General features: G+C 46.9%; 1 protein-coding gene across 7 annotated transcripts in view; it reads right to left on the reverse strand.

Annotated features, from left to right (window-relative positions):
- Positions 1-25,903, reverse strand: part of herc1 (HECT and RLD domain containing E3 ubiquitin protein ligase family member 1) — a 266,115-nt gene that overhangs the window by 24,956 nt on the left and 215,256 nt on the right. For all 7 annotated transcript variants that reach the window (XM_067973317.1, XM_067973320.1, XM_067973321.1 and 4 more), the window contains exons 55-65: positions 23,421-23,551; positions 20,845-21,044; positions 15,717-15,837; positions 14,563-14,709; positions 10,846-10,947; positions 4,135-4,308; positions 3,704-3,997; positions 2,109-2,174; positions 1,884-2,009; positions 1,262-1,400; positions 952-1,133 (exon numbers count right to left, since the gene is read on the reverse strand). In XM_067973317.1, coding sequence (XP_067829418.1) covers positions 952-1,133; positions 1,262-1,400; positions 1,884-2,009; positions 2,109-2,174; positions 3,704-3,997; positions 4,135-4,308; positions 10,846-10,947; positions 14,563-14,709; positions 15,717-15,837; positions 20,845-21,044; positions 23,421-23,551 — 1,682 coding nt within the window. The remainder of the gene's footprint in view (positions 1-951; positions 1,134-1,261; positions 1,401-1,883; positions 2,010-2,108; positions 2,175-3,703; positions 3,998-4,134; positions 4,309-10,845; positions 10,948-14,562; positions 14,710-15,716; positions 15,838-20,844; positions 21,045-23,420; positions 23,552-25,903) is intronic.

Here is a 25,903-nt window from a genome sequence, read left to right on the forward strand (position 1 = left end):
CTGGGAGGCGAAGATGTTCCCACAACATTGCTGCACTTGTTCTTCTTGGTGGTAAAGGTCACAGGGGAGGAAGGCGAGTAGCCTTGGTGAGTTGCTGCAGGGCATCGTACATACTGCAGCCACAGTGCACTGGTGGTGGAGGGAGTGGATATCGAGTCCAGTGTGACAGGGGCACCAATCAAGTGAGCTGCTCTGTCCTGGATGGTGTCGAGCTTAGAGTGTTGTTTCATCTGCACCTATGCAGGCAAGTGGTGAGTATTCCATCACACTCCAGATTTGAGCTTTGTAGATGGTGGAGAAGCTTTGAGGGATCAGGAGATGAGCCACTCATTGTGGAGCACCTAGCCTTGGCCGTGCTCTTGTAGACATGGTGTTGATATGGCTGAACTGGCTCAGCTATTGGTCAGCGGTGGCCTCCTGGATGTTGATGGCGGGGGACTTGGCAATGATGGTGCTACTGAAGGTTAAGGCTGAGCTGTCTCTTTTCTGAGATGGCCATTACCTGCCAAATATGTGGTGCGAATGCTGCCTGCCTCTCATCAACCCAAGCCTGATGTTATTCAGGTCCTGCTGTAGGCTGGTTTAGGTTGCTTCATTATCAGAGGAATTGTGAATGGAACTGAACACAGTGGAATCGTCAGCTAACAGCTGCACTACTGACCTTATAGTGGAGGGTAGCGACTCTCACCTCGCGTGGGAGATCTTTGGAGTTAGCCATGACAACAGTTAGGATGCTGCAAATGGCCCTCGGACAGTGTACCAATGTGGGGGGCAGGACAATAGGCAGGGTTCCGCTAGAAAGTGTATGTGCATCAATGCCTGATGAGGCCAGGATCAAACTTGCCCTCCACAGTCGATTAGCCAAGTACAAACCAACAAACGGCAATCACTAATTTAAAACATCCCTATTCACGTACAATCTATTCAAAATTTGAAGATTTGCAATCTCACCTGAACAACTTCCTCTCCCTGCAGAGCCTCAATCTGCCGCGGTCTGCGCTGCCGGTCACTGTTTCCATGGCCTAGCTTCCCATAATCCCCATCACCCCAGCTGAAAACCTCCCCACTTTCTGTCAGAGCCATAGAGTGACCATCAGATCCGCAGGAAGTCACCAGCTGTGTTACTACAAAACCTGTGACACGCACAAGATACGCAATTAGGAACACATAAATGTAAATGTAAACAATGATTTCAATGATTAACAATACAGTCTGTTTTTAACAGTCACAGGGCTAGATTTCCCCTAGTAAGCCTCTGTACCTTGTAGTGCTGAAATGACAGTTAATACATGAAGATCATCTGAATTCCCTTGTCCAAGCCGACCATAGCTACCTTCCCCACATGCCATCACCGTCCCATTGGCCTGGATGACGAAAGTGCAATTCTGCCCACAAATAACCTGCGCAGATAGCAAACAACTTAAATAAAATTACACAGAATGCTCAAGTGATTGTTTCTTGACAAGCAGAGCTGAACCCATTTTACTCCCAGTCAACTCTCCATTAAAGATCAGCAGAGGCCCAAAAATTAAGATGGAAAAGATGAACTTCTGCAGGATTGCTCCAGCATTAGCATTCATTTACATTTAAAAGAAAGTCACAAATGTCACATTAATAGAGAAAAATGAAGCATTCTTCCTTCCAAGGAAGTGAATTTTATGCAGTGTCAGCACAGTGCAAAGGCTGCTTTAGTTTAGACAAGACAGTTAGGAGTCTGATGATTTAGGGTTTAGAAAATGGAGATAAAGGGCTAAGTTCTTTCCAAATTTTGTAGCAATCCCCTGTTTTAAGTTCTGCTTTAATATAATGTTTATTGCATGGTATGCTTACACTCCAACTCCAATGATGTAAATTCAATAGTCAAACAAATTATTTTACCATACCTGCTGAGCTTGTGAAAACGAAGGGGCAACAGTTGGCACCATTACATTTCTTCCAGCTTCCGCCAACTGCCCATGACGCCCTGCTCCCCAAAGATAGACGTCACATTTTCCACCAAGATGCCAGTCCTAAACACATATGACAGTTACGTTCCAACTTTTGCAACACCATTAAACACAGCGATCATTTTTGTTTAAGAATATTTGCCAAAAAAAAAATTAAATTACCTCTGGTCTGGACGTTGCCCAGGATATAATTTGTTCATCCATCCCAGTGAACCACTTACTATTGTCCTGTAATTAAAAAGAATAACAGGATATATGAGGCCTATACACAAGTCCTGGTAAAGTTCTCACTTAGGGAAATTCCACTTTTAAAAAACTTTCTAGGCGTATAAAGTGATTATTCAATAAATGACATTAAACTGCTGGTATACAGACCTCGGATTACTTGTGATTTAACATCAAGCGTCATGGGCAAATCTAATCTAATGGCCAGTAAAGAGGTTAGGACAATATGTATTCCAAAAGCAAACCCTATGCCTACAGTATTGTCAACTGATGCAATTTTATCACAAGTCTATGATTCTGACCCTAGTTTTGATCCCACTAGGAAAAACAAAATATATTTTTTTTGTATTCTGAAGTTGTATCAGATGTTGCTGATTCTGCAGAAAGGAATAAAACAATGTACTAAAATTACATTATTTTTTTTAAAATGTTGCCGTTTTAAAATACTCACTCCACCCTATAACTGATCAGACAGGTTTGATCACTTAAAAGCCTTGGTAATCAAATTAAACATATTAAAAGGATATCCTAATCATTTAAATTCAAAAGGGATTTGTTGGGGGAAAAAACATTTCAGCAAAATATAAAACTATACAATCTATATATTTTCTCATTAAAGCATTCCTTAAAAAATGTTCATCCCACCAATACACCACCCTAAAAAAGGCATGTGATCTGTACCTAGGCAGCACTGAATTAGCAAAGAGGCTGCCTGGGCAGTTTAGGGGAAGGGAACCAAACATTATACATTGCAAAAGCTGGGGCACACAGAGATAATTTTAAAAACACAGTATAAAAGTATTCTTATTCCTCCAAAATGCTCTTCTTTTTCTCACCAATTTCACTTCTCTGCTGAAGATATTGACTCCTTGCTGTGGTACAGTTCCACGGACAGCAATTGCCTTTTGGTATCTCAGCTGAGGGGCCAATATTTGTACATGAGCTTTGACATGAAGTATTGGTAGATAACTTCGAGGGGCTTGTCCTCTCCTGATGTCCACACTCGTGCACTTCAGCAAGTGTCACTACATAGTGATCAATAGTAGAAATTTTGGCTGATTTTCCCCTCCCTAACGAGGAGCCCCATAGCCCAATTGTACTGCCCAACCACTGGCTGCTAACTCGGCACACACTAGAGATGAAATCTGGGATCCTCCTAATCTGCGTGGCTCAGCTGGTCACTCGATAAACTTGTAGAGATACATCAACTTGATGCTAGTTGGTCCTTCCTTCCTTTGGAATAATTGGGGAGACAGATGTGATAGGAAGTCTGGGATATGTATCTCATAAGCAGACAGCTGGCTGAAGTGTAGCTCAACCTGTCCTGATTAAAAAGGATCGATCCTCTCCTGCACTGTAGTCTACTCTCTGTGACATCCTATCTATTCAACCTATCCAAGTTAACTTTTCCATCTACCTCTGTGCCCCAAATACACTAGACACGGCATTACAGTAGTTAGAATATATACACACCTGGTTAATTCTTCTACCTCCCCCACCCCTCGCTCAAACTAATAAGCTGTCTATCTTACCATCACATGTGTCAGTTCTTCCTCTGGTACAGGCTCTAGGTCTGGAACACTGAAGCATTCCGGGAACGGCGCTCCTTTTGCCAACGCTTCTGCAGCCTTAATAGTGGTGGAGAAACATTCCAACCAGGACCACTCAGAGGGGTTCCAGGTTGCAGGGTCAGGGGGACAACTAGTGTGATGAGGTGGTACTGGCGGATTACACAAGAGCGGATCCAGTTGAAGACCTACTGCCAAGGAAGCTAGGCACTGCATATATGGACTATGGACAAGTTGGTCTCCACATATAACATGAGGCTGGAAGAACAAAAAAAGACATTTATAGACACAGCCAAGTCTTTAAAATTAATAATGCAATGTCAGATGTTTTCAGACAAATCCAGGTACACGATACTGGCACTTTGTTCCAGTTCCAATCTTTCTGCTTTTACTACCTTTTCATATGTGTATTGCTCCTGCAACATGACTGGCAGCCTTTCAAGGAAGGTCCTCATGCATGGCGCCATGTTTAGTCCAATAACCCCTTGTTTTTTCAGTGAAGTTCTACATGTTGCCAGAACATGGTTTGCAGCTATCCATTCAGGCGTGCAGTTCACCACCAACACATCCTAGTCAATCAAAGCAAAGAAGCAGTCATTATAGCATACTTTTCACACACAAGTAACTGAATCGTGTCAGTATTCAGGCAGTTACTCAGAACTTTCACATGCCGAGTGTGATATGCCATTGAACCTATAAACTGGCACATGGAATCGGATTCTTGGGCACATTTCATAAACTTTTGTAACACTCTAGTTAGATTGGTATTTTTTCATATAAGTAAGTTACACATTTAACAACATAATCTCCTTTAAATATTTTTCTTTTTCACGGAAAGGGCATTTTAATTGACGAGTGATACTGTGACCAACAGCTCAATGTCATAAGTCTCAGTTTGGCTCAGTGGGTAGCACTCTCACCTTTGAATCAGAAGGTTGCAGGATCAAGCCCCGCTCTACAGACTTGAGCACAAAAGCTAGGTGGATAATTTAGTCGAGTGCTGTATTGTAGGGGGAAAAAATTGGATAAGGGTCTATTTCGGGCGGGGATAGCGCAATGTGCTGGTACCCTGTGCCGGCAGGACGCAAGTTTCGACCCACCCGAGGACTTACCTGCAATCAGCCTTCCTTTCCAGGCCTTCCACGTGGAATCAATGCAATTTGCACTTTCCACCACCAGAGGGAGCTCAATCTCAAAGGGAGGATGTTGCTTAGAAATCTCTTAAAGGTAGCTGGTACCTGTTATTTGCTGAAAATAACAGTCCACTGTCTGCACGGAGTCTGAACGGAGATCAGACATCACATACGTAAAAAAAAATCCCATCCCTATGTTTACACACTGATGTGTTACGTTAAAACATTGAATAAAGGTTGCGCACTACTAAATCCCACATCCTCCAATCTGCACGCTAGACCTCACCAATCTGTCGATCTGAGTTAGTACTAGGCCTGCGAGAGTGCATGCACCAAGGTTCTCTGCTGATGCACTAGAGACCTTGGGTGCAAGAGGAGGACAGAAGGAGGGACATCCTATATCCGGGGGGGGGGGAAAGAAAGAGAGCGGGGGCAAGAGGCCCTCCAAACAAATACTCAAAAGGCAGTGGGAGGCAGCGGGGGACGAAGTCAATGCCAGGCGCACAGCATCATGAACAGGAAGAAGTTCAATGCTTTGACATGAGTGGTCAAGGTGAGTGAGGTCAACTGTCAAGTGGCATCTCCTACCAACTGCACCATGCACTACACCTCCCATCCCCCATATAACAAACTCTTTCCATCAGTACTCAACTCTTCCAATCAGGTGTTTCCTCTCACCCTTACACATTACCACTGTTTCAAGCCGGCCACACACACTGGCAGCTATTCAACCATGACAGGCACATCACCCAGACACACGTCCCGCTTTCTTGCAGAAGGTGGCGGATATCAAGATACAACAAGTGGCAGTGGCATTTAGCCCGTCGAGCCTATTCGCCATTCCATGAGATCATGATGGACCTGTGACCTAACTCCATATACCCGTCTTAGCCCCATATCCCTTAATACCCTTGGTTCACAGAAATCTATCAATCTCAGATTTAACATTCACAAGTGAGCTTGCATCAACGGCTATCTGCAGAAGAACGTTCCAAACATCTCCCACCCTTTGCATGTAGAAGCATTTCCTAACTTCACTCCTGCATGTCCTGGCTGTAAATGTTAGACTATGTCTCCGCGTCCTAGTATTGAAGTCTAGGAAACCTCCAAAAACAGTTAAATGTCTCGGCAGCCAGAAGCAATAATCCAGCCACTAACCTGTAAATCCTGCATGGTCCCTTTAAACAGCGCTGGTGGGGGGGTGGGGGGGTCTTCCAGGCACTCTAAGACACGTTCAGATGGTCGGAGTTAAGACTGTGCGTTGAGTTGAGCGTTAGACACCATTTTGGGACTTATCACTTTAAATCAGCATTGCACACTGATTGGAGCCATTTTCTCCCTACTTTACATGATTCCAGCGTTCATTATCTGCGCCTGCGCTAACTCCTATACCAACGGAAAAGTGCGTGCGCATCCAAGTCGCCACCTTGGATGTCGGAGAGGCCGTGTAGCGCCAAAACAATGGGCACCCAATGTCTTTCAGATGAGACAGGGTGTAAAAGATCCCACGGCACTATTCGAAGAGGAGCAGGAAGTTCTCCTGCCACAGTTGTCCCTCAACCACCACCACCAAAAAAAACATTAACTGACCATTTCTCTCACCAGTGTTTGTGTGACTGTGTGCAAATTGGCTGCCAAGTTCACCTACGTAACACTTCAAAAGTAATTTGGGATGTCTCGAGGATGTGACAGTCGCTATATAAATGAAAGTTCTTTCTTTCCCTTATATCAATGAAACCAGTTTACAATTCACACAACTTAATTTACATTTTAAATATTTACACCATATTATTTTACGTATCTAATGTCTGATATAAACTTTACATAAATGGTAGAGCCTCCAATCAGTAAAGATCACAGATGAAATCTTATCACACTTGCACTTCATTTCTATGTGCACTATTTTTATACAGGTGTTAAGCTGTGTAAAAGTATCACACACAGGAACGCAGTAAGTCCCATTAGGTAATTCTACGTAAACTTTGCCAACCAGAAGTTCTACTCTATAAAGAGCAGCTGAGAGACACAATAGGAAGTTATCCTGTCAGCCCTCAGTATGTCAACTGGATCCAAAAGCTCTTATTATCTCCACACATAATAACTTGCTCCAGTCCAGCAAGGGTGTATTAAAGGGTGACAATTTTTCTTTAATAATATAACCATTTCAATAGTTATTTGTTTAGTTACATATGTACCTACTTACTAAGCTTAACTGGCGTCTTATTCCTAGCATATTGACCTTAAGGTCCTATCCCAATTTTCAAATCCCTTCATGGCCTTGCCGTCTCTTTCCTGAATGATTTACTCCAACCATACGTCTCAGCGCACACCCTCTGTCCCTCTAACTCTGGCTTACTCTCTGCTGTTGGTGTACAAACTTTCAGTCACTGCACTCCTCCCCAAATCATTCTGCCTCGCCACTTCCGTCATTTCATCAAAAGTGTCTTACATACCTCTATCATGCCTTCGTCCCTCCCCCTGTTCCAACCTGCTTTCTGATTAATCATTAATACCACATTGCATGGGGTAAACAGTTAGCTGGGTGCAATCAGAACTGACCAACACATTCCACAAGAAACACAGGAAGAAGCCATTACAGTTTCACAACAAAAACTAAAAATTTAGCTCAATTGAATGCCTTGGGATTTTTTCTAGGTTATAGGTGCTATATAAATGCATGTTGTTCAATGCACATGTCTGGTCAAGCCCTGGGTTCCTGGATGACATAGGACTTAAATTGTGAGCAATTCCAGTCAGAGTTGCTGAGGCAATTTTGCTTGGGTATTGCCATGGGAAACCAACTAGTTTTTACTAAAATATTGATGGTTGATTTTACATCTGTTTTCAAACATTTTTACACCAACAGTGGCTGTTGGCAGGGCGACCGTGACCTGGGATGGGGCAATGGTGAACTAAAATCCAAACAAAGTGGTCATCACAGGGAACAGAATGTCACAGAGTGTGCTGTCGGTCTAAGGTTGCATTAACTGACGCATAATCACTGTGGTCAAATGTGAAGTACCAGTTAACATCTTGGGAACACGGAGTGGGGAAAATAAATTCTGGTGCCACTTCGTGGCAAAAAATGAAACATATCAGAGACAGAGCTGGGAAAGGAGAAATTCTCTCAAAACTAAAAGAAGCCGCCTCCTCAAAGAACTTCACCAAAACTACTATCCTACAATACTGAACCCTGTACCACAGGAACACCAACACTGACTGCCTTGGTGTGAGCCTTGGCTCAGTAGTAGCACTAGCCTCAGAGTCAGAAGGTTGTGGGTTCAAATCTTATTCCAGAGACTTGAGCACATAATTCAGGCTGACACTCCAGTACAGTACTGAGGGAGTGCTGCAGTGTCAGAGGTGCCATCTTGTTGAGTGCCGACAAGTTGAGTGAATGGGCAAATACATGGCAGATGCAGTATAATGTGGATAAATGTGAAGTTATCCACTTCGGAAGGAAAAACAGAAAGGCAGAGTATTATTTAATTAATGATAGATTGGGGAATGTTGATGTACAAAGAGACCTGGGTGTCCTTGTACACCAGTCACTGAAAGCAAACATGTAGGTACAGCAAGCAGTTGGCAAGGCAAATGGTATGTTGGCCTTCATTGCAAGAGGATTTGAGTACAGGAGCAAGGATGACTTACTGCAGTTATACAGGGGCTTGGTGAGGCCACACCTGGAGTATTGTGTGCAGTTTTGGTCTCCTTACCTAAGAAAGGATATACTTGCCATTGAGGGAGTGCAGCGAAGGTTCACCAGACTGATTCCTGGGACGACAGGACTGTCGTATGAGGAGAGATTGGGTGACTAGGCCTGCATTCATTCGAGTTTAGAAGAATGAGAGGGGATCTCATTGAAACATATAAAATTCTGACCGGGCTAGACAGACTGGATGCAGGGAGGATGTTTCCCCTGACTGGGGGGGGGGTCCAGAACGAGGGGTTACAGTATCAGGATACGAGGTAGGACATTTAGGGCAGAGATGAGGAGAAATTTCTTCACTCAGAGGGTGGTGAAACTTTGGAATTCTCTACCACAGAAGGCTGTGAAGGCTAAGTCACTGAATATATTTAAGAAGGAGCTAGGTAGATTTCTAGACACAAAAGGCATCAAGGGGTATGAAGAGAGAGCAGGAATATGGTATTGAGGTAGAGGATCAGCCATGATCATAGTGAATGGCAGAGCAGGCTCGAAGGGCCGAATGGCCTACTCCTGCTCCTATTTTCTATGTCTTTCAGATGAGACGTTAAACTCTTAGGTGGTCATAAAAGATCCCATGGCAATATTCGGAGAAAAGCAGGGGAATTCTCCCCGGTGTCCTGGCCGATATTTATCCCTCAACCAGCATCACTAAAATCAGATTACTTGGTCATTATCTCATTGCTGTTAGTGGGCAAACTGGCCCCATTTTCTTACATTGCAATAATGACTACACTTCAAAAGTACTTAATTGACTGTGAAGCGTTTTGGGACATCCTGAGGTCATGAAAGGAGCTATATAAATGCAAGTTCTTTCTTTTTTGAACAGATGCTAGAACAGCCTGGAGAAGATCACAGCCCAGGCAAATTGCTGCTCTGATTTGTCTCACCTGTCCTGTTTGTTGTGATGTTCTACTGGTGCAGCAAGGCGAACTACTGCTCCAATTTAATCTCGGGGGTTTAGCAGATTTGTTTGGTGGGAGGCAGAAGCAGATCCAGAGAATTGAGCAGTTGGTGACAGCCACAGGTCAGGAGAGTGGATGTTGCGAGTTGTTTAGAATCGGCTCTGTTATCATGTTTTTCAGTAGGTCTAGAATTCTGCTATCATGATATGGGAATAGGATTTAGTGGTGCAAGTGTCAGGAGCTAACTCTCAGGCACCAGTCTCCCAGAATCTGATCTAAATAGGCACAAGTATACAGTCCCCACTGCTTTTGGCGGGCACGTCCATGCGAACACGACTTACCCGCTATATGAGATGGCTGGTATAAGTGGTAGCGCTATTACTGTATAAAAAGAATGTTCCTTCTGTGAAGTGACCTTTTGCCCAGTTGTTTCCAGCTCCACTCTGGCCTGCAGCTTTATTTAAACTACAGCCAGTGCTTAGTACAAACTGTATTCCCACATCACTTAGAGAGGATTAGAAGGGTTTAAGTACACTAAAGGTAATTGAACATTAATGAGGTGTTATTTACTTAATAACTTTTTGTTCTCAACAAGGTGCGATCTAGTGAGTGAGCACAGCTGTTTCTGCCAGAGATAAACGGAGCACTTAAGACGCTATAACTGGCAATTTTAAAATTGAAGTTAATGCAAATGGGTAAAATGGTTATCGCTTTTTGGCTGATATAAGCGACGGCCCATTTTAAATGTGGACATTTTAAGTGGTGGGGACTGTATACGAAACCGCATCCTTCAATAAGGACCCTTTGCACAGCTGGACTCAGCCCCTTGCTGAGTGTGTGTGTTGTGGTATTCTCTTCCCATGAGATGCTGAGCTAAAAGAACTTCAAAATCTTGCAAACATCAATGTCATATTGACTTGGTACAAAGACAAGTGTTGAGAATGAGTCTGCTTACATACACCTTACCACATTGTTATCTGCCCACTCATGGATTTATTGTGGTCTTTGTAGAATAGCAAAGCCAATCAAACTGTTCAAGGCACGAGTCTGTTATGTCCTGAGGAGGTGAGTCAGATTCCCGATGCCCATACTGCCTGTGAGGGAAGCAGCCAGTCACCAGGCTGACACAGTTCCTGTGCCTGCAGTCCACTCAGTGCATTTTTCTTAGACAACCACCTCCTGATCTCGATGTCCCATTATAATGAAGAGTGTTTCAGGAACCAATGTATGAGAAGGCTTAGTGTAATAAAAGCTGCCACTTTAAACAAGCACTTTGAACACTAGTTCTCAGAGTATAATCAGCTCTCGTGGAACATTTAAAAATAACAGTGATACAATGCCAACCAGAGTTTTGGTTCCTACCTTTGACCTATTGGAACATGCTGCAACACCAACGTCAGGGATCCAGGCTGTATTTTGAATAGCACCAGATCCTGTCACCACACTCTGTAACACACTGCCATCCTGGGTTAGGAGTAGGAGAAAAAAAAAAGAGAAATTATCACTGGTGCTTCTAATTAAATCTAATCGCAAATTTATTGCCTTCCCAGCAATGGTCCAAAGTTAGCTATGAGATCTGAGGAATTAGGATATAGTAATCAGCAGTTCCACCTCACACCGATTATCTTCAAGTTGTGAAGTGTCACAGATAATCAGGACAGTGGGGGCTTGAATAGAGGCAATGATTAGGATTCTTGGGACAGTTAACCATTGGGAAAATAAAAATGTTGTTAATTCCATTAGATGTAAATTTGAAGATGCAAATTACATGTATAAACTCAATTATTGGTTTAGGTTTACAAATATGATTTTTGTGAGCTCTCCTTGGACTATTCTTTGAAGCTTTCTCTAAGCTGGGGCGAAGGACGGACGGACGGACGGACAGGGAGGGAGGGGGCGAAGGACGGACGGACAGGGAGGGAGGGGGCGAAGGACGGACGGACAGGGAGGGAGGGGGCGAAGGACGGACGGACAGGGAGGGAGGGGGCGAAGGACGGACGGACAGGGAGGGAGGGGGCGAAGGACGGACGGACAGGGAGGGAGGGGGCGAAGGACGGACGGACAGGGAGGGAGGGGGCGAAGGACGGACGGACAGGGAGGGAGGGGGCGAAGGACGGACGGACAGGGAGGGAGGGGGCGAAGGACGGACGGACAGGGAGGGAGGGGGCGAAGGACGGACGGACAGGGAGGGAGGGGGCGAAGGACGGACGGACAGGGAGGGAGGGGGCGAAGGACGGACGGACAGGGAGGGAGGGGGCGAAGGACGGACGGACAGGGAGGGAGGGGGCGAAGGACGGACGGACAGGGAGGGAGGGGGCGAAGGACGGACGGACAGGGAGGGAGGGGGCGAAGGACGGACGGACAGGGAGGGAGGGGGCGAAGGACGGACGGACAGGGAGGGAGGGGGCGAAGGACGGACGGACAGGGAGGGAGGGGGCGAAGGACGGACGGACAGGGAGGGAGGGGGCGAAGGACGGACGGACAGGGAGGGAGGGGGCGAAGGACGGACGGACAGGGAGGGAGGGGGCGAAGGACGGACGGACAGGGAGGGAGGGGGCGAAGGACGGACGGACAGGGAGGGAGGGGGCGAAGGACGGACGGACAGGGAGGGAGGGGGCGAAGGACGGACGGACAGGGAGGGAGGGGGCGAAGGACGGACGGACAGGGAGGGAGGGGGCGAAGGACGGACGGACAGGGAGGGAGGGGGCGAAGGACGGACGGACAGGGAGGGAGGGGGCGAAGGACGGACGGACAGGGAGGGAGGGGGCGAAGGACGGACGGACAGGGAGGGAGGGGGCGAAGGACGGACGGACAGGGAGGGAGGGGGCGAAGGACGGACGGACAGACAGGGAGGGAGGGGGCGAAGGACGGACGGACAGACAGGAGGGAGGGGGCGAAGGACGGACGGACAGACAGGAGGGAGGGGGCGAAGGACGGACGGACAGACAGGAGGGAGGGGGCGAAGGACGGACGGACAGACAGGAGGGAGGGGGCGAAGGACGGACGGACAGACAGGAGGGAGGGGGCGAAGGACGGACGGACAGGGAGGGAGGGGGCGAAGGACGGACGGACAGACAGGAGGGAGGGGGCGAAGGACGGACGGACAGACAGGAGGGAGGGGGCGAAGGACGGACGGACAGACAGGGAGGGAGGGGGCGAAGGACGGACGGACAGACAGGAGGGAGGGGGCGAAGGACGGACGGACAGACAGGAGGGAGGGGGCGAAGGACGGACGGACAGACAGGAGGGAGGGGGCGAAGGACGGACGGACAGACAGGAGGGAGGGGGCGAAGGACGGACGGACAGACAGGAGGGAGGGGGCGAAGGACGGACGGACAGACAGGAGGGAGGGGGCGAAGGACGGACGGACAGACAGGAGGGAGGGGGCGAAGGACGGACGGACAGACAGGAGGGAGGGGGCGAAGGACGGACGGACAGACAGGAGGGAGGGGGCGAAGGACGGACGGACAGACAGGAGGGAGGGGGCGAAGGACGGACGGACAGACAGGAGGGAGGGGGCGAAGGACGGACGGACAGACAGGAGGGAGGGGGCGAAGGACGGACGGACAGACAGGAGGGAGGGGGCGAAGGACGGACGGACAGACAGGAGGGAGGGGGCGAAGGACGGACGGACAGACAGGAGGGAGGGGGCGAAGGACGGACGGACAGACAGGAGGGAGGGGGCGAAGGACGGACGGACAGACAGGAGGGAGGGGGCGAAGGACGGACGGACAGACAGGAGGGAGGGGGCGAAGGACGGACGGACAGACAGGAGGGAGGGGGCGAAGGACGGACGGACAGACAGGAGGGAGGGGGCGAAGGACGGACGGACAGACAGGAGGGAGGGGGCGAAGGACGGACGGACAGACAGGAGGGAGGGGGCGAAGGACGGACGGACAGACAGGAGGGAGGGGGCGAAGGACGGACGGACAGACAGGAGGGAGGGGGCGAAGGACGGACGGACAGACAGGAGGGAGGGGGCGAAGGACGGACGGACAGACAGGAGGGAGGGGGCGAAGGACGGACGGACAGACAGGAGGGAGGGGGCGAAGGACGGACGGACAGACAGGAGGGAGGGGGCGAAGGACGGACGGACAGACAGGAGGGAGGGGGCGAAGGACGGACGGACAGACAGGAGGGAGGGGGCGAAGGACGGACGGACAGACAGGAGGGAGGGGGCGAAGGACGGACGGACAGACAGGAGGGAGGGGGCGAAGGACGGACGGACAGACAGGAGGGAGGGGGCGAAGGACGGACGGACAGACAGGAGGGAGGGGGCGAAGGACGGACGGACAGACAGGAGGGAGGGGGCGAAGGACGGACGGACAGACAGGAGGGAGGGGGCGAAGGACGGACGGACAGACAGGAGGGAGGGGGCGAAGGACGGACGGACAGACAGGAGGGAGGGGGCGAAGGACGGACGGACAGACAGGAGGGAGGGGGCGAAGGACGGACGGACAGACAGGAGGGAGGGGGCGAAGGACGGACGGACAGACAGGAGGGAGGGGGCGAAGGACGGACGGACAGACAGGAGGGAGGGGGCGAAGGACGGACGGACAGACAGGAGGGAGGGGGCGAAGGACGGACGGACAGACAGGAGGGAGGGGGCGAAGGACGGACGGACAGACAGGAGGGAGGGGGCGAAGGACGGACGGACAGACAGGAGGGAGGGGGCGAAGGACGGACGGACAGACAGGAGGGAGGGGGCGAAGGACGGACGGACAGACAGGAGGGAGGGGGCGAAGGACGGACGGACAGACAGGAGGGAGGGGGCGAAGGACGGACGGACAGACAGGAGGGAGGGGGCGAAGGACGGACGGACAGACAGGAGGGAGGGGGCGAAGGACGGACGGACAGACAGGAGGGAGGGGGCGAAGGACGGACGGACAGACAGGAGGGAGGGGGCGAAGGACGGACGGACAGACAGGAGGGAGGGGGCGAAGGACGGACGGACAGACAGGAGGGGGGGCGAAGGACGGACGGGGAGGGAGGGGGGCGAAGGACGGACAGACAGACAGGAGGGGGGCGAAGGACGGATGGGGAGGGAGGGGGTGAAGGATGGATGATCTAATTTCTTACCCGTAGCGACCAAATATTCATCAGCCCACCAAGTCCTCCAGAAACCAAGACCAGTCCATCGGGGCTGAAAGCTACAGTCCTCACTGGAGTGACGTGTCCCTTCAGTTGATAGATGCACAATGCCTCCCCAACTTTCTTGCATCCTCTCTTCAAATTCCATTACAATAAAAGATTAAGTGCAAATAGTAAATATTAAATAAAGTTTCTTGAAAATCTATTAGAACAAAAGGTGAGGACTGTTCCCATAAAGAGTCCATAAAGGCACAATAGCCCTTTGACAATGATCTATTCAAAATCAGCAATTGCGCATAGCCACCATATAGAGGTCTATTAATGAACACGTATCAGAAATTTAAACAGAAACCGTCTGGTTATAATATATTATATAGTTATAAAACCTTAATACAGATCTGATTTGGCCCCAATTTTAACTCCGGACAGGTTTTGGGTGGGTGGGGAGTTGGAAAATCACCTGTTGCTGCAGAAATGAGGCCCGGGCTATTTTAACTCCTGGGCCTCATCAATGCTGTTGGTCCACTTCCTGCCCGTTCCGTGGGGGTTCTGGGGAGGGGGGGAGAAAAAGACAGTCCAGGTCAGGGGAGGCCTAAACTTTCCTTGTGGGATCCCTGCTCCTCCTGACCCCAAAAAAGGAAAGGAAAATACTTACCATTTTTGGCCTTATTGGGGGATGATCCTCTGCCGACCTGGCTCAGTCTGGCGGGAAAGTAGCAGGGCGGAGTTAAAATTGTGGTTGGGGCTTAACATGCTTATGTAAACAAGGACCTGACCAGCTCTGGGCAGTGGCCCTTGCCGCCTGCTCAGGAGAGCAGGTTAAAATCCCAGATGGCGGGGTTCTGGCAGCTTTCTGGTAGTTAAGTAGCCTGGGTGATTTCAAGTGTCCACTCGCCCGGTTTCCGCCAGGTGGGTAGGGTTAAAATCAACACCCCCCCCAAATAAAGATCAAATTTTAAAATGGCTGTGTACAGCAAGTTTAATTTTTGAAGACTGAGAAATGATTAAATAGATTGTAGAACAGATACTAAGCTGTAAACGCATCATGCACATGAATGTACCTCTACAGGAAATCAACAGTACTAACCCTTTGCTAGCCAAGAAAAATTCAGTAAGTTTTGGAGATACTACTAGTGGTTTACCTTCACTCGGTTCTTGGACTCCTGTTCCCACCATTCATCAGAGCTGCTGGAACTGGACTGTGATACACTGAAAATATCTTGCGGAACAGTCCAGACACACACCAAACCATTCTGACACCCACTAGAAAAAAAAACATGCAAATATCACACTAATGAACTGTACTCAGAGTTTAATGCTCAATACACAACCTACTAAACTTTAAAAACATTCCAGGCTTCAGGGCAACCTGTTAGATTTGCAGTTTCTGATATTCCTGTTGTACTAAGTGCCTGTGAATCACTCTTAATAGAGCAAGTAGTAAACATGACTAGGAATTCTTTCAGCAGATAGCAACATGAGGTGTGAGAGTTGCCCTATCTTCTTGATGGGTCAACAACCTCCTGCAGGCAAGATCTGTGATCAAGGATTGTTGAAATCGATTGAGGTACAGTATTTCTTATGGACAAGAATGATTCTTTTGGAATCTGACCAGGGTTTTCCTCAGTGTCTGTGAATGGTCCATACAGGTTAGTAGTGCAGTACACCATCTGCAGAGAATTCCATTTTTGCTTGCACATCAAATCAGATAGGGCTCAATCATTTAAATGGTGAGAAACTATTAAATGTTGGTGGTCAGAGAGACCTGGGTGTCCTTGTACAAGAAACACAAAAAGTTAGTATGCAGGTACAGCAGGCAATTAGGAAAGCAAATGGCATGTTGGCCTTTATTGCATGGGGGTTGGAGTACAAGAGTAAGGAAGTCTTACTACAGTTGTACAGGGCTTTAGTGAGACCTCACCTGGAATACTGCATACAGTTTTGGTCTCCTTATTTAAGGAAGGATATACTTGCCTTGGAGGTGGTGCAACGAAGGTTCACCAGATTAATTCCTGGGATGAGAGGGTTGTCCTATGAGGAGAGGTTGAGTAGAATGGGCCTATACTCTCTGGAGTTTAGAAGAATGAGAGGTGATCTCATTGAAACATATAAGATCATGAGGGGGCTCGACAGGGTAGATGCTGAGAGATTGATTCCCCATTCACGACTGAGATGAGGAGGAATTTCTTCACGCAGAGGGTTGTGAATCTTTGGAATTCTCTATCCCAGAGGGCTGTGGATGCTGAATCATTGAATATATTCAAGGCTGAGATCGATAGATTTTTGGACTCTTGGGGAATCAAGGGATATGGGGATCGGGCAGGAAAGTGGCGTTGAGGTCGAAGATCAGCCATGATCTGATTGAACGGCGGAGCAGGCTCGAGGGACCAAAGCCAAACTGACCTCTCAGCTCATGTCACAATGCACATTCACCACTGCTAACCTGTATGGACCATTCACAGACATTGAGGAAGTCTCTGGTCAGACTGGCAATATTGTTTTTGTGGCTCTGCACCAGCTACTAGTTTTGTGAAAAGATCTAAACTTCATCTGGGCATTGCATTATCCTAACAGCAAAACACAAGCTTGCATAATCATCCTATTTTAATGAAAGGTACATTCCAGAACTAGCTAAAAAATACAAACTGTTTGGTAGTTGTGGAATCAATAAGTATCACAATGAATCCTTCAATGAAAATAGTTTGCCACAGTTACAAGTCTGAATTCACCACTAAAATGCACAATTCTCAGAAAGGCAAAAGAACTGGCCGAGAAGAGTTAAACTTGGCCTTTGATTTCATAATTAGCATTGGATCCAACCCCATCATCCATCTGTTTGGGAATATTTTTGTCATGTGACATATCCCACTATCAACAAGGCAGTTACTAAACATTGTATCTGCTCCAAAGTTATCTGACCAGAAGTCCCATTAAGTTTCAGCCAAATTAAAATCTAGCCACTACAAGGAACTATCTATACAGATACAGTGGATGAGTAGCCCAAATCACCACTAACTGATCAGTGTAGGAGGTGGTACTGGAGCAAATCTGTTCAGCACTCAATACTACTTCAAGCAATAGCAAAAATACAAAATGAATGGAAAATAAATGCACCAAAATTCTGAGCAGGCTATCGAGGAAAGCAATCCAAGCTGCACTTTGGGCAGCTGAATAATCACTGTTTATTGTTCAACTGATCAGTGTCGATGAGTGCTGCTCAGCAGTATAAACATCGAGTCACCCCCTTAGAATCCCTTGTATGACTCATCACTCATTCATATGCTAACACTGAAGTCACAAGTCACCCTGAATATCACTTTATATGCCAACTCCTGCAGATTACAATGTGTACAACTGAGGCAATCATCTTTCTGCAATGGGGAAAGTTATCACTACAACCAAACTGCACTGATCGCTTAACACCTGTATTAATATAGTATCAGAATCTTTGGAAAAAGCATTTTGATTATTATGGCCATTTGATCAGTAATTATATGAATTTCATTAAATTACAACTTTCACTGTCAATGGTGTCGTCCCATCTGACAGAAAGCAGTAAACATCATGCCTATCCAAGAAGGCATTTTAACTAGAAACTAATACTCCACCTACCAACCGTATTAAACCACCTCACTTAATTCTCAATTTTCTAACTGGTCATCAGTTTGACTTTAAAGCAAATTAGTTGCCCTGCGATGCTCTGAATCACATGGAACAGGAATTAATCAAATGTCTTTAAGCCCAACACTAAACTAGAGTAGGAATGTTCAACATTTATGTTTGACAGGTCATGACGTCCCAGCCCTACCAAGAACCTGGCCTCGTACTATATTTTGTGAGCTGTTGGCATTTAATATTCTTGGAAAAAATCAGGTTGTGATAAACACATGCATCTCCTTATAGCATCTACACACGGGTCCCACAGGGAAGCATGCTTGGCTCCACTCAGCTTCTTGCCTTCATTTTACAGACACCTGGTCGATGTTACCAAAAGTAATATTGTTTCTTTTCCTCCCCCACTGATAATTGGATGTTGATAATCATTCGTATCAACGCCTTTCACAAACAGATTATCTGTGCATCATCCACTAGTTTCTCAATTTTTTTCAGTTAAAAACAAAAACTGCTTCAAGGGCTACCAAGCTTAATAATACAAAAACAGAACTGCTGAGAGTCTCCAGCCTGTCAGGCAGTATCTATTTGGTTTCAGATATCCAGCAGCTGCAGTATTTTGCTTTATGTTTTATTAAACTCATTAACTGCAGAGCCGATTCTTGACTTTTGCCTGCAGTTCACTCTCTTCCACCCCCTCCCCCTTTCATTCAACCCTACAAATGAGCTTCTTTATCTTCCAGTTTCTGGTTGTAATGGTTAAGATTTCACGTAACTCTCTTTGGGCAGTGTAAACAGAAATAATTGCATTTATATATTGCTGCATAACAAAATGTCTCAGAGAACTTTGCACAAGAGGGCTAGTTTAGTGCCCCCAGTGCGGTAGCTGTGCTCAAAGGGAGCATAGGTCAGATATAGGGCTACAACACTGTACCCACAATTGTCTAACCTGTGCTCTCTGCAAGTGAGGCTCCAAGCTAATAGCACATGATTGCAGAATTACTTCTGAAGTGCAGGGGCTGTTATGTGGGCAAAGAATTGAGGTTCTTATCATGATTCCCTCAAACTGACCTTGCACTGCTGCTGGACCATACAAGACTGAAGCCATGCTGGTCAGCTCCCACCACAAACTTTGCACCCTAGTTCTCTACTCCATCTCCCTCCCCAGCTGCTCATGCAGGCTCAGCCCAATGACCGATTTCCTAGTCGTCTTGTCTGACCCTGAGCTGAGCATCAAATGTCAAGATCCATCACCAAGATCGCCTATTACCACCCCCACAACATTGTCTGCCTATGCCCTTATCTCACCCTCATTGGACCCTTCAGCCACACCTTCACCACTTCCAAGATATGCTCCGCCCTTCTCACTGGCCTCCCACGCTCCGCCCTACATTAACCCCAACTAGTTCAAGGCTCTATCACATCCTATCCCGTATCTCCCTATTTCCTGTCCTTGCTAACCTTAATTGGCCTCCAGCTCCCCAACGCATTGTATTCAAAATCTTCACCTTCATTTACAAATCCTTCCATGGGCTTCCACCCATCCTATTTTTGCAACCTTCACCCCTAAGTACCAGTGTACACAATCCACTCTTGAGTCTGGTCTTCTTTGTCGCCCCTCCCAAATCCATCCATTTCACCATTAATGGCAGAGCTTTCAATGATCTGCCCCCACACTCTGGAACACTCTTCGTAAGCCCCTCGGCCTTGCCACTTCAAAAACTCTCTTTGACCAGGTCTTCAGTCACCTGCAATAATTCTTCTCCTACCACTGTCCAAATCCGATCAGTCTTTATGAAGTGCCTTGAGGCATTTACTATGCTAAAGGAGCTATATAAATGTAACATTGTTGAGTAATAATTATTATTATAATTGGCCAATTTGCATGCTTTTAAGGCATGGTCCTTTAGTCTATTACTCATAATATGCATTGGGCTACATCTGTCAATACTGAACTGCATTTACCACTGATCAGCCTAGATGGACAGCTTACCATTCTTGTAAGATTTTGGCTCCCCCCTCTGAATTCATCATCCCCCTCTAGTTTGGGGCCATTTGCAAACTTAATTATCCTGTGTTAAGATTGTGATTTTAGGTCATTTATATTTACCAGGAACAGGAGGGGCCCCAGTATGAGCCCTTGGGTGGTCCACTCAATACCTTCTCCACTGCAATTTCCCTCCTCTGACAAGTACCCTCTGCTTCCTTCTCTTTAGCAGTTTGATATCCATGAACCCTTGTTGCCAAGGATTCTCTCAGGGGGTACTTCATCAAAGGCCTTTTGGAAGTCATACGACACCTCCCCCCCCCCCCCCCCTCAATTAGTTTAGGTCTAAAAGATCAGATATTTAGAACAGTCAAGCATCATATAACGAAATACACAAATCAAGAGGGCTTAAAAGGGCAAATTATCATTTATATGAAATACTCTTACTTTACTTACCAGTTAATTGCATGACAGTTGGACATAGCATGATGGATAGTATAACAGTGTCAGATAAAGAGTTCGTTCCATAATGATATTCTTATAATTGATCAAAATAACATTTTCAGCATCAATTCCTTATGAATGAACACATCTAATCATCCAAGTCAATTAAAATACAAAGCATTTTCAAGAACAATAAATGCTTTGAAAGTGTAAACCTTTATATCTACCTGGCCAACATGAGCCGCAACTTTAAACCTTTTCCTGGTTGACTGCACCAGGCGACACCATTCACCAATGCCGGATGAGAAAGTTTGTGTACACAGTGCCAGCTGCCGGTAATACAACTCCACAATTTGACAGTGTTTTCTTTGGCACAAGTCATAAGCATCAGCCCTAATGGGTCCCACTTCATACAAGTGATACTTTCCTAGTTTGAAGGGAGGAAAAGGTACATATCAGGATTAGATCCTTCTATTCACAAAGATTTGTAGAATTCTATTATTTTCAAAAGGAAACTGGTCAACCAATTCTACAGACACGTGAAAATTTATCTTGCTACTGATGCCATGGAGTTTTGTACAATAACCACTTAATAATGACAAATATTAGCAGGTACTAAGAAACTACCAGTGAGCCAACAGACCCCTTTTCATGAAAAAGAGAATTACCCACCTTCCTTGAGAATTAAACAAACCAAAACCCTAGCAGAATTGCAGGAATGTAGGAATTTGAAAAGTGCGATATCTGACAATGCAATTTTGTTAGTGGCAGTGAAAAATAGCAGCTGTCATACAGCTGCAATAATAATCATGTAACCAGCATAAAATGTTGAAAAGTTCATTTATCCGGCTGTGGAGTGCACAGTTTTGGGGGTAAACTTGCAGAATTACAAAAATGGAGTGACAAAAATATTTTTGTTAGGGGGAGCACAACCAAGCATGGCAATCTGTCACTGACAGAGTGAAGTCTGCTTCAGTGCCTTGGAGAACCTGGCTGAAGGTCTGGAAGAAGCTGTATAACTTAAAAGAAAAGCATTAAGGTATGAATATAATCTTAAAGGACATACATGGGCATGTTGGAAAATAGTAGTAAGAGATACAAAAGAAGTATGCTGACAGAGTAATGTTAGTAAGACTATATCAAATAATATTTTAGGAATAAAAACAGCAGGGTTATGCAAATTACATTATATATTCCATGTGTGCGTATATCAGAAGTGCAGGGTAACATGCCTGTTACGCAGCTCGCCCGATTTCCCATCCATCAAAATGGACAGAGACAGACAGACAGACAGACAGACAATCAGACTGCATAATGGGCAAACTATGCTCCGCATGCAGTATACCGATATGTTCCTAGTGTGCGATGGTAACACAAACTCAGAAATCCACTGGTTTTTCTGACTGACAAGGAGCCAGGCACTTATGTGACTGGCAAAGAGAAATAGTTACCCTCTAATTGACCTCAGGATGTGCTCATTTGGAGCATTTAGACTTTGTGTACTTAAAGGGGCAGGCCAGGTCATACACAGCTTCACCTTAGCAGCAGAAAACTACACTGCATTACTTGTATAATGCTCTAGTCCTCATAAAACCACATATCCCCTAACTTACCATGTGAGATGCCACAGGAGATCCAGTATTAAGAACAAAGCCTGGAGTAATAAAAGGCCATTTGGCCCATCAAGCTAGTCCACATAATTATTCATTCAATCATTGACTCCCCCCACCACCTTTTGAATCTTCTCATTTTAAAAGAAACGCTAAATTCCTTCCCCTTCCTCCTGTGAAAAAAGGAGCATTATTTATATACTCTATTGTCCCGATTTTAAATTGCCCCCACCTGGTGGAAACCAGGTGGAGCGAGGATAGTTAAAATAACTAGAGTCAGTTACCCCTCCGAACCCATTTCCTTCCCAGCGTGCCCCATATTAACCTGTTCTTCTGAGCTGGCGAGCATGAGACCCGCAGGAAGGAAGCAGGGTCATGTTTTAAATATGCAGATCGGTCTGATAATGTCATCAGGACCCAATCTGCAACATCAACCTGATTGTGGTGGGGACGACAGTGTCGGAAGCCGGATCCTGGGCCAGCAAGTAGGCTTAAAATTTATTTTTCAGGTCTCCTTGTGGGCCAGGAGTGGTAGGAATGCTCCTCCGGGCCTCACTTGCACCGTGCTACACCCCTCCTCCCCACACCAATCGCGGCAAGACCTCCCATTAACTGCTGGGGACTGATCACAGCCTTGTGCTTATGCTCCAACCCGCCAGCCAGGCTATCAATTTGGCTGGCTGTGGGGCAGGAGACGGCAAAATGTTATTTAAATGAGGCCCTGCCATTAAGATCGGTAGGGCAGCCACATCCCCGGCCTTGCCGGGTTGTCCTCCCCGCCAATATCGGGGCCATTGATTCAGTTGTCAACTTATCCTTTCATTGACCTTCCTTCTACTATGAACACAACTGTAGAACTTTTTTGGGTCCCTCATGTTGCCCTCAGGATTTGTGTCTCTATTTCTCCCTTAATTTTTCTAACACTTTCTTTAGTTCCCCCCAGTGGTGTTTTGTATTAATCCCAAGAGGAGGAAGCTGCAAGATCATTACTGCTCTGTAGCACCCATGTCACTTGTAACATGTGTCAGCCCAGACACACACACTTTTCAGCCTATTAATGATTTTGACAAGACAACACAGGAATAGTCACTGATCACAGGGAGGAAGGGGCAGAGGCGGGTGGTGAAGAAAAGCTGCTGCTGCAGTGTGGAGGTATAACACAGCCTCAGAATTACCTTCTGATTTTAACCTACCTTGTGTGCATCAATCATAACAACTGTTCCTTTCTCCAGAGGCTCTTTTGTGCCAATCAGCATTTTCCCATCTGCATATCCCACTACAAATGGCTTGTCTTCACTATACCAAGCAATGGCCATTACAGCAACTAGAGGCAGCAAACAGTAATTGTGAAAACAAGACACCTCATATAATTAAACAGGTGATAATATTAAGATATTCTATTACAGCACTTTATCTAATGTACAATCAGCAGCCAAACAGAAATCTTCAAATCTGCAACTATAAATTAGTAAAGAACAAGAGGAAAAATGTTTTGTGTAAATGATCAGAATTAAAAGACTAACATTTCAATAAATGTTCGACAATTGCTTCGACTGTCCTCATTCTTTGAAGGAAGTTCAATCTCCACATGTAAAAAAAGGGTTTCCCCAACCCGTGGAGGGAAAAAAAAACATTCTTGGCGATACTGCCCACACTTGGTCAGGTGATCTTCCCCCAGCCGTACTGGCTTACAGCCTCTTTGTTGGGCTACACCCTCAGTTCTTGTTTGCTGAAGGACCAGGTAGAGATTCTTGAGCCTAGCAAGAGCACTAAAATATTCCAGTCTAATTTCAGTGCGCATGACATTAATCAACTAGTGATCAAGTCACAATGTGAGGTATATATATCATGGGGTAAAAGACATGAAGGTATAAAAGTGGATCTCCTGATGGCTCCAGTGAGTGGCTGAGCCATACATACTAGGAAGTTCCTTGGTTTGATTCTTGGTATTAGTTGATCTCAGCCAGAGTGGCACAAGAGGCATTACAATTGGCTTTAGTGCCCTGGGTGGGAGTGGGGGAATATCAGACAGGTTTTGAACTCTCGAGTCCCTGCTGAAAGTGAGTGTGCATGGACACTGAATTTTTAAAAAATTTTTTTATTCGTTCATGGGATGTGGGCGTCGCTGGCAAGGCCGGCATTTATTGCCCATCCCTAATTGCCCTTGAGAAGGTGGTGGTGAGCCGCCTTCTTGAACCGCTGCAGTCCGTGTGGTGACGGTTCTCCCACAGTGCTGTTAGGAAGGGAGTTCCAGGATTTTGACCCAGCGACAATGAAGGAACGGCGATATATTTCCAAGTCGGGATGGTGTGTGACTTGGAGGGGAACGTGCAGGTGGTGTTGTTCCCATGCGCCTGCTGCCCTTGTCCTTCTAGGTGGTAGAGGTCGCGGGTTTGGGAGGTGCTGTCGAAGAAGCCTTGGCGAGTTGCTGCAGTGCATCCTGTGGATGGTGCACACTGCAGCCACAGTGCGCCGGTGGTGAAGGGAGTGAATGTTTAGGGTGGTGGATGGGGTGCCAATCAAGCGGGCTGCTTTATCTTGGATGGTGTCGAGCTTCTTGAGTGTTGTTGGAGCTGCACTCATCCAGGCAAGTGGAGAGTATTCAATCACACTCCTGACTTGTGCCTTGTAGATGGTGGAAAGGCTTTGGGGAGTCAGGAGGTGAGTCACTCGCCGCAGAATACCCAGCCTCTGACCTGCTCTCGTAGCCACAGTATTTATATGGCTGGTCCAGTTAAGTTTCTGGTCAATGGTGACCCCCAGGATGTTGATGGTGGTGGATTCGGCGATGGTAATGCCGTTGAATGTCAAGGGGAGGTGGTTAGACTCTCTCTTGTTGGAGATGGTCATTGCCTGGCACTTATCTGGCGCGAATGTTACTTGCCACTTATCAGCCCAAGCCTGGATGTTGTCCAGGTCTTGCTGCATGCGGGCTCGGACTGCTTCATTATCTGAGGGGTTGCGAATGGAACTGAACACTGTGCAGTCATCAGCGAACATCCCCATTTCTGACCTTATGATGGAGGGAAGGTCATTGATGAAGCAGCTGAAGATGGTTGGGCCTAGGACACTGCCCTGAGGAACTCCTGCAGCAATGCCCTGGGGCTGAGATGCTTGGCCTCCAACAACCACTACCATCTTCCTTTGTGCTAGGTATGACTCCAGCCACTGGAGAGTTTTCCCCGATTCCCATTGACTTCAATTTTACTAGGGCTCCTTGGTGCCACACTCGGTCAAATGCTGCCTTGATGTCAAGGGCAGTCACTCTCACCTCACCTCTGGAATTCAGCTCTTTTGTCCATGTTTGGACCAAGGCTGTAATGAGGTCTGGAGCCGAGTGGTCCTGGCGGAACCCAAACTGAGCATAGGTGAGCAGGTTATTGGTGAGTAAGTGCCGCTTGATAGCACTGTCGACGACACCTTCCATCACTTTGCTGATGATTGAGAGTAGACTGATGGGGCGGTAATTGGCCGGATTGGATTTGTCCTGCTTTTTGTGGACAGGACATACCTGGGCAATTTTCCACATTGTCGGGTGGATGCCAGTGTTGTAGCTGTACTGGAACAGCTTGGCTAGAGGCGCAGCTAGTTCTGGAGAACAGGATTGGGCTGGCCTGTGGTTCCCCTAGAGTTGAGTAGCCTGAATTGCTCCATTAAGGCTCACATGAATAATGGA

Source organism: Heptranchias perlo, chromosome 38 (assembly GCF_035084215.1).
Source record: "Heptranchias perlo isolate sHepPer1 chromosome 38, sHepPer1.hap1, whole genome shotgun sequence".
In the NCBI taxonomy this organism is placed as follows: domain Eukaryota; kingdom Metazoa; phylum Chordata; class Chondrichthyes; order Hexanchiformes; family Hexanchidae; genus Heptranchias; species Heptranchias perlo.